General features: G+C 31.6%; 1 protein-coding gene across 2 annotated transcripts; it reads right to left on the bottom strand.

Moving 5' to 3' along the window:
- Window positions 1-1,340: 1,340 nt before the first annotated feature.
- LOC133700742 (transcription factor bHLH68-like) lies at window positions 1,341-4,894 on the bottom strand. Of its 2 annotated transcripts, XM_062124386.1 has the most exons (8): window positions 4,409-4,894; window positions 3,704-4,028; window positions 3,424-3,495; window positions 3,137-3,202; window positions 2,825-2,890; window positions 2,589-2,648; window positions 2,384-2,428; window positions 1,341-1,818 (listed from the first exon to the last, which is right to left on the bottom strand). In XM_062124386.1, the coding sequence occupies exons 1-8, from the start codon at window positions 4,582-4,584 to the stop codon at window positions 1,690-1,692; spliced, it is 939 nt and encodes a 312-aa protein (XP_061980370.1). In that variant the 5' UTR covers window positions 4,585-4,894; the 3' UTR covers window positions 1,341-1,689. The 2 variants fall into 2 exon arrangements, with proteins under 2 accessions (XP_061980370.1, XP_061980371.1); XM_062124387.1 differs by lacking the exon at window positions 2,384-2,428.
- Between the last annotated feature and the right edge of the window lie 9,419 nt (window positions 4,895-14,313).

Below are 14,313 nucleotides of genomic sequence, written 5' to 3'. Positions count from 1 at the left end.
ATCATTGTTCTTATTTGGATGACACATATATGTTTGTTTTTTGTATAAACAAATTTCAAAGAATATAGTAATCGATAAGGATGTAACTTATAAAATTAAAGTAAAGTGGCTGAAATAAAGGAGTGTTGCAGGTGTGTTAAAAGACATTAAAAAAGATATGTACTATGAAACATTGATAAGGCTGTATAAAATAGATGTGGTAGAGATAAATATATAAGATGGATATACCGTAACATAAAAATACATAGAAAAAAATATATGAAACAAGAGTGTCCTCTAATGGTCTTATTGATGTTGGGTTACTTAAGTTTGAGTTGGCGATGAAAATTAATGAAGTTCTTGATGTTGTTTACTCTAAGCCTGAATTTGCATCTCTTCATTGCATAAGGAAATAACTTTATTCTATGAAGTTTTAAATTTAGAACGTGATCTTTTTAGATTATCAAATCATGCATGCTTAGAGGTTTTTACAAGAAGTTGCTTGTGTCTTTTTAGTTTTTAAGCCTTCTAGGAGTTTGATTGTATTTTCAATAAGTCAAAAATATTTGTTAGTTATTATTTATCTAGTTTTTTTGTAAAAATCATTTGTTTTGGTCTCAATTATGTCATTTTGGTTTCTGCCTACTATTGAAGGGTTATTTCAAGTATATAATGATCATTTAAACCATGTATCAAACATTTTTTGGTCAAAATTTAAGTAAAAGTCTTTGATATGACCTTTTAATACCCTATTCGAATTTGTATCTTCTTGTGAGAGATGAACTTTGATTTCTTAACTTTATATCTTTAAAATGGTGAGTGAATTTATATCTTTTTGTATATTTAGAGTGGTCAATTATTTACACGCGTATCTCTTCGATTCTATACCTTAAAATGATGAACATAAACTGTGTCTTTGTGAGTGAACTACTTCTACTTCATATTTCTATCATCCCTGTATGAATGATAAAGATTAGAAATGATCGCATCTATCTAAACGTCTATGTAACCCTTTATAGATAAAGTTGAAAGTAGAGAGGAGCACAAGGGGATAAGGAGTAAAGGAAGACCTAAAATGATGTAGATAGAAGAGATATCGAAAGATCTAAAATTTATTCACATCGAAAACATATTTGGTCCATGATCATTTGAAATAAAATAAATAGATTAATTTATATACCTAAGTTTAAGATCGATACTTTGTTGTTATAAATTATTTTGATTTTTTTATTTTGGTTTATTTTGTTGATATAAATAACACATCTTTGCTTTTTGGTCCTTTCAGAATGATAGCTGTAAAACATCCTTATTTCATCCGAATTCCTTCATGAGAATATATAAGAAAGTAGAACATAAACGAATAGGAAAACAAGCAGTTACATTTAATAGGGGGGCAGAAGCCATTCCACTATTCAATAACATAAGAAGAAAGAATGCTAATCCTGGAAAAAGCATTTTGAGATGCATGGAAAATGCTAATTGAACTTCAATTTCAAGGAGCTCTACAAAAATAGCTCAAAGAAAACATCAACAGACAGATAGTGTGAAACCTGCTAGCTAGAGGATTCAGAAACAATTAATGGCCATTTCTAATTAGAATAGCATACCATCATGAGCAATCAGCCTTGGAATGTTGCAGCAGAGTGACTGCTCATGATGTTATATCATTCTCTGAAACTTTGAAACGGCCTTGGATTCATATTACATCGGTCAAAACCCTCCTCCGATAGCGGGAGCCCAGTAATCGGCACCATTGTCACTTCCAACATGCTGAGTACAGGACACGGGAACCAAGCACAGTCCTCTACTCCTCAAGTCCTTTGGCTGGTCTTGATTATCCTGCAGACATGATCCAATAAATATATACACATAAATTTTAACAAAAATATGCAAAGGTACTAACTAATGCTATATTCTTGTAAACAAACTCTTCAAACTATGTAGCTAATTAATTCAATGTTCAAAGGCGACAACAATAATCAAGAGTCATAATGAGGGTAAGAATCATGATGATTGTAAACTAATCTATAGACCAAAACGTATTTTAGTATGATGATGATAGACAAAGAAAAAGAAGCTTCTTGTTAGGAGCTCCTTTATGTTTCCAGGCCGATGTCATTCAACAGCTAAATGGAAATTAAAGCATAGAAGAGAAAAATAATATATATAAGCATTATCCATCTTTCCCAATGCTTCTTTGATTCCCAACTAATTAGTAAACCTAAAGTAGTCCCAGATTATGCTCTTAAATTGATAAATATATATGCATAAAGCTAGGAACCTTATTCTTTCATTGCTATTCATTATATGAATACTAAAATACTAGTTTTTAGCATATATGCTTTCCGCATACAAACCATCCCTAGTTGCTTTTATAGAGGTGATGGATCCAATAAAGCGATACCTGACGCATGTCTTCAGAAAACGCACAATTTCTTTCTTCTTGAACCTAACAAGAAAATCCTCCCCCCTCGTTAGTTAAACTATCGTTATTTTTTAAACACAATTAGCCATACTTGCCTAGTCACACGTGAGCATGTAAGGAGAGAGAGAGGATCTCGGTACTCTTGCATTGGGAATGAGGAACAGTTATATATACAAGTACTTACAGATTGTTGCTGGTTCCTCATATTTGGTGAGGCAGTGCCCATGTAAGGGGAGCTAAGAGCCTGCAAAAATCAAGGGGGTGGAGGAGACAGAAAAGAAAGAGAGAATAAGAGATTTTATAACTTCCATAACTAAAACATTATTAGAAAAAGGACTAATTGAACACATTGACTGCATGCTTCTCACTGATTCTGAGCTGCTTGCAGAGAATATATATTAGATGTCGAAGAAACATCACCTCAATTTGACCCTGAAGGAATCTGATATACCCAATAGCTTCTAACAAGACTGAAGCTGTGTCAGTCTGCAAAAGAGGAACATATCATCATACCCCATGTCATCTTTTTTATCTTCTTTAATGTTAAAAGGAGAGAGCCAAATGACTAAAGATAAAGGGCAACAGAGAGAAAAGTATGATCAGTGCAAAATTTAAAAGGAAAAAATAAATAAATCTGCTTTTTGTTTTTTAACCAAGAAAAAAAACTGTTCATAATTAATGCTTTCTGTTCAGTTTGCAGATCAGGAAGTGGGGGTTTTATTGTGTATTTACCTTTCCAAAAGGGGAAACCATTTGGTGAAGAGCTGTTATTCTATCACCTAACTTCTCCTTCCTCACCTGACTCCATGGTAAAAAAAATATATATTAGAAAATCATAGAGCACTAGCTAGGTTTTTGATAAAACTATCATATTTTTTTTAATAGATGAACCATAGCAGAAGAATCACACATGCTCAAAGAAATAGACAATCGAGAAAGACACTAGACGGCCACAGACACAAACAGGCAGGCGCGCACACATCGAGAGAAAGTGAGAGAGATTCTGTGTGTCATATCACCTTAAGAGGTTGGCTTGAAGAGGGCTGAACCCTAGCCTTCTTACACACTCCACCCGTGGCTGTACTGTTACACTAGCAGAAAAGGGGGGGAAAACAGAAGAAAATTGAGAAACACAGGTGAAGAACTAACCGAGAGCTGGCTGGCTAGAATTTATATGATTCAACAATTGATCATATATATATGCTATGAAAATGGAGACTATATATATATATATATATATAAAGAGAGAGCTTAATTACTCCAATAAATTAACTGAAGTTTGTTTTCTATATATCGTACCTCAGATGACTGATCTGGATGCTGACTTGCCCCATCTGCCTTGTTGTAAGAGAAGTCTAATATACTAGTACTACTACTTAAACTTGTGACGCAAGACCTAGGGGAAGAGACCGGCATCGCTTGCGGCCAAGCTGTGGGCCTAGCTGCCTGAAAGTCTTCTTCCCCATGACCATATAAGTTGCTATTGTGGGAAACCTCTTGCTTTATATCCGCATCTAAAGAAATACTTGGAGACGGATTTAAGATTTGGTCTTCCCAATTTTCCACCTTTTTAGGCTGAAATTGACTCAGTCCGTACCTATCTTCATCTCCTGACGAACCACCTCTGACAAACAAATAACCAAATTAATGAAAGCTTAAAATCCAGGTCAAGATGATCTGTGATTAGCATGACTGGTAGCTGTATACAAGGAAAAATCCAACAGACACACTCAAGATAAAGATATTTAAGTAGCCAAATTTCTAGATCAAAAATCTGTTGAAAACTCCAACAGATATTTAAGGCTTTGAACTTTTAGGAAAAGAAAGGACAAAAATCCAACAACAAAAAAAAGGGAGATAAGAAACATAGTGTGAAACAAAAATGAAATATGATGAGTAGAATAAAAATTAAAATGAATCTATGGATTAAGTGTAGCATGTTACGTATTAACAAGATGAACTGGCGAGAGAGAGAGAGAGTGAGAGAGAGAGAGAGAGAGATACAAAAGTAGTTGGCTCCATGACTGTGGAAGCTCTTGGTTATCAGGCAGAGAATTCAAAGGGAATGGAGAAGATCCAAGTACATATTGGGAAGGGAAGCTAGATGGAGAAGATGATAACAAAGCAGAAGGTTGCTGTGAAGGTGGATGCATGCTCCACCAGCTAGGGTTTCCTGCCATCGTTAGCTTTGCAGTGATGATCCTCTGCAAAAAACACACTTCAATTCATGCCTTCAAAAGAGAACCATAAAAATTTAAAACTTTTCCCCTTGCTCTATTTTTTTTTTTCGCTTTCTTGATCACTTTGTCATATTTCCTCGTTTATGCACACCCATAAAAGCCCTTTGCTAAAGCTTTGAGTGTCCTATTTGCTTTCTCAGATGAGGCTGAAGAAAACTTGAGCCTTTGTCCTCAAAGAATTTTTATAGAGATGTGGGGTTAAGGAGCTTTACATATGTCTCCTTCTCTTTCCTTCTTCTTTCACTCATGTAGTATTCTTTTTTATTCCCTCTGCTTTAGCTTTATTATAAAGTGGGGCAAGAAAAGCTGGTGGGCAGTGTCTTCAATCCATAAACTAATGGTTTTGTACCAGCTCGCTTGATTTGGGGTAGTACATTGGGATTAATTGTCTTGGGAGATAGATATAGGAGAGTTAGAGTGGGATTAGGGTATAATGACAGTATTTATCAATTTGATATTTATCATGCTTTCTCTTTGCAAGTGCAATAATGCAGGTGAGCGAAGAGAAACACCAAATCTATGTAGACCCAACAATTTCACTACAATGCGAAAGGCTTATTGGAAAAGTTTTTACCCCACACCTCATACGATATGTACTATTATATATATATAATATCACTGACGCTGCTGCTTTTTATTGTGTTTATGAGGTTGCTTTTTGCACATTCCCAAGCAGAAAGAGATTGCTAGGGTACAATACTACGAATTTGGAGGTCTCTAAGTTAGAGTTATGCGTCTTTTTCAGTCGAAGAAATTTCCATGAATTTGTGCACACATGATCTGGTCTGCGCATTAATAATCGAACCCAAGAAAATTAAATGCATTCATCAAGATTAAGGATGTCTCATGCTCCAGCCTTTTTCTAATGATACTTTGGTCAGAGACTTATAATGTGCACCCCCGACGTACATTATGCTTTACATTTTAGGCAGGACACTATATTATGATTGAATTACTGCAATTTAAGTTATGAATATATTCATAATGCGGCTTGATATATATATATATATATTCAGGATATAGGAAAAGCAGAAAGTGAACGTGTTCAGATGCTGCGAAAATAGCAATGTGATCTTGGATCATATGATTTGTTGCCTTGTAGCAGGGGAAAAAAAAATACTTAACAGAGAGCAAAACTTTGTTCCAGTTGATTTCAATGTAATAATAATGCAACGGTGAAAATCATAGGATATTGGCAATCCTTTGACTGAAAAAAAACATTAACAGGCCCACAAATTGAATGTAAATGTTGCAGCTGCAGGTTAATTTATGGTCGATCCAAAATATAAGAGTACCAGCAGCAGTTAATAGAAATTGGTGTACGAATATTATCATACACTCCTATACATACATACATACATATACCGAGATAAATCTATGTGTATTAATATTTGCAGGTGCCGTTTCAGACAGCAGGAGGGGTATACATAAAGTGATGAGTTTGGAGAATATACATATAATGGAACTTGCACTCAAGGATCATGTTTGACCTCAAAGAAATTTGTATCCAATATAAAATTAGCACTTGAAAAAGTTCGTGAATTCATCATATGAAATAGAAAACAATGATGATGGAAAAACTTTCCTAGGAGTATTGAATGCCTATGTCATCTTCTTTTCCTTACTAAAATACTCATATAATCATTATCCACTAATTCATAATTTATTATTTTTTAAATTATAAATGCATCAATCTATATATATATATATATATAGTAATCAATTTAATTATGAAAGTATAAGTCCTAGTTTCAGACCAAAGTGTGAGATTCAGGTGGTAAATATAATTTATTTTAGAATAGTGTTACAACTTAATTTCTAACCTCTCAAAAAATATAAAAAAATAAATAAATTATTTCAAAAAATATCTTAAAAAAAGAATTAAAAGAAAAAAATTAAAAAAATTATAATTAGGGATGAAATTATAATGAAAAATTGAGAAAATAATTAAAATTATCTAAATAATAAAAAATAGAAAAACCAAAGACTAAATTGAAAAATACGCCAATATTGAGGAACCATTTTAAATGCAATCAGAGATAAAATTGAAAGAAATACTAAAAAAAAAATTGAAATTGGCAGAAATAAAAAAATTTAAAAAGACAAGGACCAAATTCAAAATTCACCAACATTAAGGGACCAATATGCAAATGTGAAAATTATAAGCAAATAAAACGACAAGTTTTGATATATAAAAAAAAGGCGTTGTTTCATGAATTAATTAAAAACAAATACAATGCATCAATACAAGGTTGTTTTGGTGTTTCCACATGTTCTGCAACTTTGTCTCTTTCTTTTTTTCATGACTTTTAGCCCGACTTTGCCCTCGATTTTATCTCTCTTGTGTCTCTTAAGAATGCTAAAAAAAAAAAATCATTCTCCTCCCTTGTATAAGTAATTCATGTTTAGCAAAAAAAAAATGCATGCTTTGACACTTTGAAACCAATGAAAAATTGTTCCAAATAGGTGTATATGCATGCTTAGCCAAAGGGTACAACCATGGAAGATGTTTAAGATTGACCCAATGGAACCAACGACCATGATTGTTCCACCAAGAAAGATTCTTAAAGCTTCATCCTTGCCTATGAATAGAGGGGCAAAGAAACAATGGAAGCCAAGCTTGAGAGAAAATGTCAAGTCTAAGATAGTGAACAAAAAAAGAGTTTGAGTTATGAGAAGTGAAGGTAGTTTGACTTAGAGAGTAGTAAAGGATAAATAAGAAAAAGAGAGAGAGAGAAATATATAATTAAAAACAACAAAAACCAAGAGAGAAAAAAGAAAATGAGAGCTATTTTTTCATAAATGAGTATAGTTTCAACTAGGAAGTTGCAGAGAGGGAGAACTAGAAAAGAAGAAAAAAAAAACAGAGAGAGAGAAACAAATAACCTCAAGAAAAAACAAAGAAAGCCTATAGGTAGAGAGAGAATAGGTCGACTAAAGACAAAAACCACCCTCGACTGCAGGCACCACCATTGCATCCACCATCGGAAAAAAACCATAGTAGCCTATTCTCTTCTTGAATCAGCTAAGGTAAGTCCTCCATCCCTTCTTCTTCTTTTCTTTTTTTATCCCATTTATATTTTGCATGAAAATTACTATTCAAAATGCATTTTAATGAACATATTGCTATTCATGCATGGACACTATTCATTCATGCTTTTTATTTCGTTTTTATATTATTTTATTACATTGCAATAGCATTATTAGCATTTCATAAAATTGTGTTATGGCAGTTTCCGTATGTATATGTACATAAATATTTATTCTTCAAACAGAAATAAAAAATGTGTGGGAGAGTTTTCATCAAGTTTGCAACATATTTTGATCAAATATTATTTTTTAAAATAGTTAGTTTAATAAATCAACGCAAGACTAGCATGATGTTTTTAACTTTAAAATGAGTTAAAAAAAATATGTCTATGAGTTTCCATCAAGTTAATAACAAGCTTTGTTTAAACTTGGATTTTAACAGTTAGGTCAACATGTCTTCTAATATGATTCTTTTAATTAAATATAAAAAAATATTGATTCGTGAAACTCTGATTCAAGACTCGACACTAACTTTGATGAATATCCACCATCAATGAATAACTTGTGAATAAGCTCATAAAATATATTGGGATAGTTAAAGGCATGCATAAAAATAAATTTAGGAGAAACGTATAGCTAAGATATCTTTTCCTATGAAAGGATATGGTAAGGGTGAGTTTTATCTTTTTTTAATGTCATAACTCATTTCTAAGTTATTCCCTAAAATTTATCCCTTTTTATTTTAAAATAAAAATCAATAATCAATAATAATAGCATGAGGACTGGCATTTTGACAAAAACATACTAAGGTGGATCCTAAATATATAGAAAAAATCAAGTTGAAATTTTCATGAGAAATTAGGAGCCTAATTGTACCCCTTTGTATCAAAATTGAAGAAACAATATAAATTCTAGGTCAAATAAAATGATTTTTGAAAGAATCTGTATAAAACTTAAGCTCAATGATATAAATCAATAATCAATAATAATAGCATGAGGACTGGCATTTTGACAAAAGCATACTGAGGTGGATCCTAAATATATAGAAAAAATCAAGTTGAAATTTTCATGAGAAATTAGGAGCCTAATTGTACTCCTTTGTATCAAAATTGAAGAAACAATATAAATTCCGGGTCAAATAAAATGATTTTTGAAAGAATCTGTATAAAACTTAAGATCAATGATATAATTAGATTTTTAATAGACCAATTTGATTTAATCATGAGCCAAATAGAGAATTTAATCATGTTTAAAAATTAATTTAAGTCGAATTAAAGGATTTAATTAGGTGTTTAATTGGTAAAAAATTAAGTTTGGAAGCTCAATTTTGGCTTAATAGAGAAGATTGGAATTTTTTAGGATCTAATTTAATTTTTACAAAGTCAATTGGTTCAAATCAAGGGTAAAATCATAAGAAAATCAAAGTTTTTTGTCGTCAATTAAGGGTCAAATTTGCAAAAGACATTAAACTATGAGGACACAATTGATTGACATAATGAGTGAAATTGAAGAAAATTAAAAGTTTAATGGTCAATTTGCAGAAATCTGAAACTGAGGACTCATGTTAAAAAGGCGTTAAAAGAATTAACCCCAATTTGTGTTATTTTTGGCATTTTTAGTGTCTTTTCAAAAGAATTAAAATTTTAAAAATTTACTTTCGATGCGTTTAGTTTTAATGTGATTATTTCAAAATTATTGATCAATTTTATTGAATCGATGTTCACATTGCTTTTTAAAAAAAATATAAACATACAAAAACAATAAGAAAAATCAAAATAAAAAATATTTGGAAATAAAGACCAAAAGTATAAAAAAGAAAAATAGGAGACCAAAGTTTTTTTAGTTGCTTGGGATCAAGCAATTAGAAGGAAAAGAACAAGCTTGTTTTGCCTATAAATAAATGGTTGTACCAAAAAAAAAAATTTAGAGAGAATTTTAGGTAGCATTGGAAAAATAAAAAAGAAGAATTAGTTAGAGCAGACAATAAAACCGTGACCCTCTCTCCCTGAAAAACAAGAAACTACCAAAAGAATTAATTCCTTCTACAACACACCACCATCGACCATCAACCCCCATGAGTGGCACCACCGGCAGCTTCCTTGTTCACCAACTTCAAAGGTCATGAGCAACAGCATAAATCTCGAGTATCAACTGTTCCTACTTCAGCCAAAAACAGCGGCACAGTATCTACAGCTCCAGCTTCAACCAAGGACAGCATTTGTTAGCTGATTCACCCGTGAGCTCCTCCTTCCAAGTTCCAACCATCATCCAATCCAGTAGCAGTCCACCAGTTTCAGCCGCAGCACTTCATCCTCCACAGCAAGCTGTAACTGAGCTGCCACTGTAAATTTCATCCTCCACCATAAGCAGCAAAAATCTTCTTTAGCTCTCTTCAGCAGCTCCTCACATACCTTCAGCCTTCAGAAGATATTCTTTTCAGCAAAGTGAGCAGCCCATCATAGCAGCAGCAAAGTTTTTTCTTCGTTCAAGTCATCAGCAATAACTACTCTTTCTCTATTCTAGATTTCAAAGTACAGTTGTCCTCTCTTGATATCTCTATGAAGGTGGTGGTGGTGGTATACACTTCTATTTGGGACAACATTAACAACAAGAAGAAGAAGACGAGGAATAGCTAATCCACAAGGTTACGTGCCTCCCAGCATCATGAGCTCATGCAGTGCCGTGCCATAAAAAACTTTCTCCCTACACGCGTATCTGACACACACCGCCATTATTAGAATTGATTCCCGGCATGCACATGTTCTGCTCCATTACTTCCAGCAGGTTCCAATTTTTGAACTTCATAACTATCTGCTTGACGAAGTCCATAATGCATGTCATTAACTTGTCTTGAGTAATCACTCAGTTGTTGCTTTGATGCTTGAATAACTTGCATTGTATAAATTTAAATGCCTGAAAAACCCTTTTTATGAATGATAATTCAAGTTTTTTATAGTGATATTTGACAGTGATTGAAATTTGGAATTTGTGTTAGAAACTATTTTTGTATTATTATTATTAACATGGGTGTCTAGACTAACTTGTGTGTACCTCAACTAATCTCATAAGTCTGGAATTCATATTTTTTTTTAATAATATGGGTGTTCGGGTCAGCTCACGCGCATCTTAACTAATTTCATGAGCTCTGAAATTAATATTATATAAGCCACTAATGACTCTGATATTTGTAACTAGAATCCATATTTTATTTATACCGCTAGTTGAGTGTTATTTAAGTGTTCAATGACATGTCTTAATTTCAATGATATTGATCAGTGCTTATTTCCTAGTTTAAGCATGCTCGTAAGAAAGTTAATTCTATATGTTTCTTAGGGAAACAATTTTTTAGAGTTGTTTCAAATCATAGTTATAATAGTGGTATGGAAAGATCTCTAGCTAGGATAAACTTTTGCATGTAATTAATAGAACTTAAATCAATTCTAGAAAAAGTTATTAAATTCATAACTTTAGTTCTTTATTTTGTTAACAGGTAGGGCTTTGTTTTCTTTATTTTTTTTTATTATTATTATTAATTAGGGTTGGCCTCTTTTATTTTATAGCTGAGGTTTTTTTTAGCATGGGGTGGGCTATAATATAAGCATGTGTGTTTGGTTTGTACTGTACAATTCAAACTAAATGTGCTAAGCTTTTAAGTCTTAAGGTTATGTTTGACAAAACTAAAATTTATTAAATAAAAAATATATTTTTAAATCCTTAGAGCTTGTTTCGCAAACAGGCTCCATGGAAATTATCAAGCCTTGTTTCTTTATTTATTTAGGGTTTTTTTTATTTCTTGATTGCATATGGCCAAATATCTAAAAAAATATTTGCATAAATAATAAAAATAAAAATAACCACGGCATAACTTAGAATTTTTTTAAAATACAAAAAATTCAAAAAAATAGTTTTTATCTTTACATGTATTTTTGGATTTAATAAGTAGTTTATTAAATCCATGAAAACTTGCCCTATATTTCAAAAATACCAAAAATTTATTTTGTTTCTTCAAATATCAAGGATTACCAACTTCTACGTAAAACGTATTCTTAGTATCAAAAATATAAAAAATATGTTTTGACTTTAAAACGGTTAAACTTAAGACCATTCTATTAGGGTGGACCGACTTCAAACCTTAGATAAACCAACAGTTAGAAAACATAACAATACCTTAGTTTATATTAGACAGGAAAACAATACAGTTTACCTGAGGTAAGATGTACTAGAGATGATACGTCCTCTTTATACATAATCAATCTTCTTATCTAGACTCTGAGACCAGTTAGTGATCAAAAATACTATGTGACAATTCCATCCTGTTTTTATTGATAAGAAACAAGAATTCCTTCTTCTTTCCTCTATCACCAGAGAGATCTTGACCAGAGAGAGGATGATCGCCGCAACGTTGTACATAAGTGACACCACTCACAATTTACAACGAGACCTAGAAAATCATAATTTGATTATTTTTTTCAAATTGAATTTCCTCTAAATTGATATAAATATGATCATCTTTTCAATAGTCATCAAAAGGTACGCATTCATTGTGTACATCATAGACCCCTAGCAAATCTAGATGTATTCAGCTTTCTAGTAGCCATCAAAATCATTATTGCCAAGAACCTTGCAAATTCAATCAATGAGAATTTTGTCATAAAATCTTTTCTTCAATAGACATATATTTGTGTTTCGAGACCAGGCCATAAATCTTAATGTTTGTGTTCATATAAGTTCAATAGTTGGAATGAAATCATTAGGATGTAAATTTGAAAGTATTTTTTGTCAATTGAACATTTAGATTTTTTTGGTTGAAAATCCAAAACATTTCATTCACGTGTTATGAAGAAATGTTTGCTTTTATGTTTGTCATACAACAAAATAGAAGATGTTGGTTGAGATTGCACAACAAAAGCATGGTTATCCTAAATTTTTTCTTTTTTGTTTCAAAAATAATTGGTTTGGATGAATTATCTAGCAAATGAAAGGCTATTTTGGAACAAAGAAGTTGAATTCTAAAAGTAGAGTTTTGACTTGTAAAAGGTATATTACTTTGTATGGTATTGATTCTTGCACATTTATTGATACCCATGATTTGATCTCATAAAGAGGCCATTATTTTTTATTAAGAGATATTTTCTTTTCTTTTTAAAGGCTTAAACTTAATAGCACAAGTCAAATTTCTTTTAATCAGAAAAGGCTTTTAAAAGAGCGTAATGTAATGGTTACAAAAAAAATATTATAAATAAGGCTCAAATGATATTTAAAGGCTAAAAGTTATAAGATCACTTATCTTTTGTGTTGATTTTTTTAGGCTTGTCACCTTCGCTTTGTCATTTTAATAATTAATCTCATTTCAATCTCAATTCTCCCGATTATATTTTATGTTTTGTCCTTGATATTTTGTCTTCAGGTTTGCAATTTACACCATCATAAGGGTCGATTTGGAGAGACTTTAATTTTTCATCTTTCTCTTACTTTTCTTTATTTTTTTTTATTTTTTATTTTATTATTTGCTACCTCTTTTTGTAACACTTTTTTCCCATTTTCTTTTTATATTTCTTTTTGCTTGGAAAATTTCATCAATTGTCTAAAATCTTTTGAAACATGCTCTAGTGTAAAAGGTAATTTTAGTTTGGGTTATCATTCAAGAAATATTTAAGGCTCAAGGAGGGATAGCAAAGGATAAATCTCATTTATGAAGGATATATCAAAGATGATTTTTCTTCATCTTAAAATCAAATTTGCTCATGTTAATAAATCCTAGCATCATCATCATAAATTAGGAAAATCATGACCTGAATGAACTTTATTTATCATTATTTAATACATACAAGCATTTGATTCTATTTTGGGCAAAATTATATTATTTTAAACAGGATTCTTGTCGTTAAGGTTTGCTAATAATGAAAATAGAATTTTAGGGTTCAAATAAGGTTTGAAGCAAGATTTACACTCCCTTAAAACCTATTAAAGAAAAAAAAACATTTTTCGATCCAAATTAAAAAGAAGAGATAAGTTGAACTCTAACTTTTATAGTTGATTGAAAAGGGAGATTTCTTGGATTCAAAAAGAAGGATTACCCCTTGATATTTGCATGACATGCTTGGGATTTGATCATTTTTGAAAGTCTTTCAATGATTTTTTTTTATTATATTTATTCAATCTTAGATGAAATAAATTATTAAATATTAAATTATTTTTTTTACAAAACATCATTACATCCCTCTTACAGGAAATAATGTTTTTTCAAGGGGAATTAGCTTTTGTTAAATTAACCCTCAGTGATTATTTAAATTTTAATTTACCTTTTCGTGTCTCTCGTACCCCCTCCCCTTGAAAGCAGGATTAATGGGTATGTATTTCTTCATCTTTTGTCTTTCCGGGGCATTCATTGGATAGAAGGTGTATGAACACCATACATGATTGTTTCTGTTGGCTAGTGTATCCCAAAGATATATAAATTCTCGACGTCTTTTTCACTCTCAGGCCCCATGTATATGGTTGTTGGGGACTCTTGTGCGCAAATGATATTTGATGAAAGTGATTATCCTTTCGTTTGTCCTTTTCTTGTCAATAAATAAATAAATAAATAAATAAAAGTGCTGTACCTTCCTGGGAACGTTGGTTGGAAAGCTAGGCAGT

This window comes from Populus nigra, chromosome 8 (genome assembly GCF_951802175.1).
Source record: "Populus nigra chromosome 8, ddPopNigr1.1, whole genome shotgun sequence".
NCBI classification, from domain to species: domain Eukaryota; kingdom Viridiplantae; phylum Streptophyta; class Magnoliopsida; order Malpighiales; family Salicaceae; genus Populus; species Populus nigra.
Note: the sequence above shows the minus strand (reverse complement) of the source record. Positions and strands in the feature narration are given on the sequence as shown.

What these genes read in the sequence shown, in the direction of transcription:
- LOC133700742 (XM_062124386.1), bottom strand. Translation starts at nt 4,584, where the DNA reads ATGGCAGGAAACCCTAGCTGGTGGAGCATGCATCCACCTTCACAGCAA. An exon ending in ATCCAGATCAGTCATCTGAG is followed by an intron (nt 3,496 to 3,703) that starts GTACGATATATA and finishes CTTTTCTGCTAG; the next exon opens with TGTAACAGTACAGCCACGGG. An exon ending in TTTCTGAAGACATGCGTCAG is followed by an intron (nt 1,819 to 2,383) that starts GTATCGCTTTAT and finishes TCATGTCTGCAG; the next exon opens with GATAATCAAGACCAGCCAAA.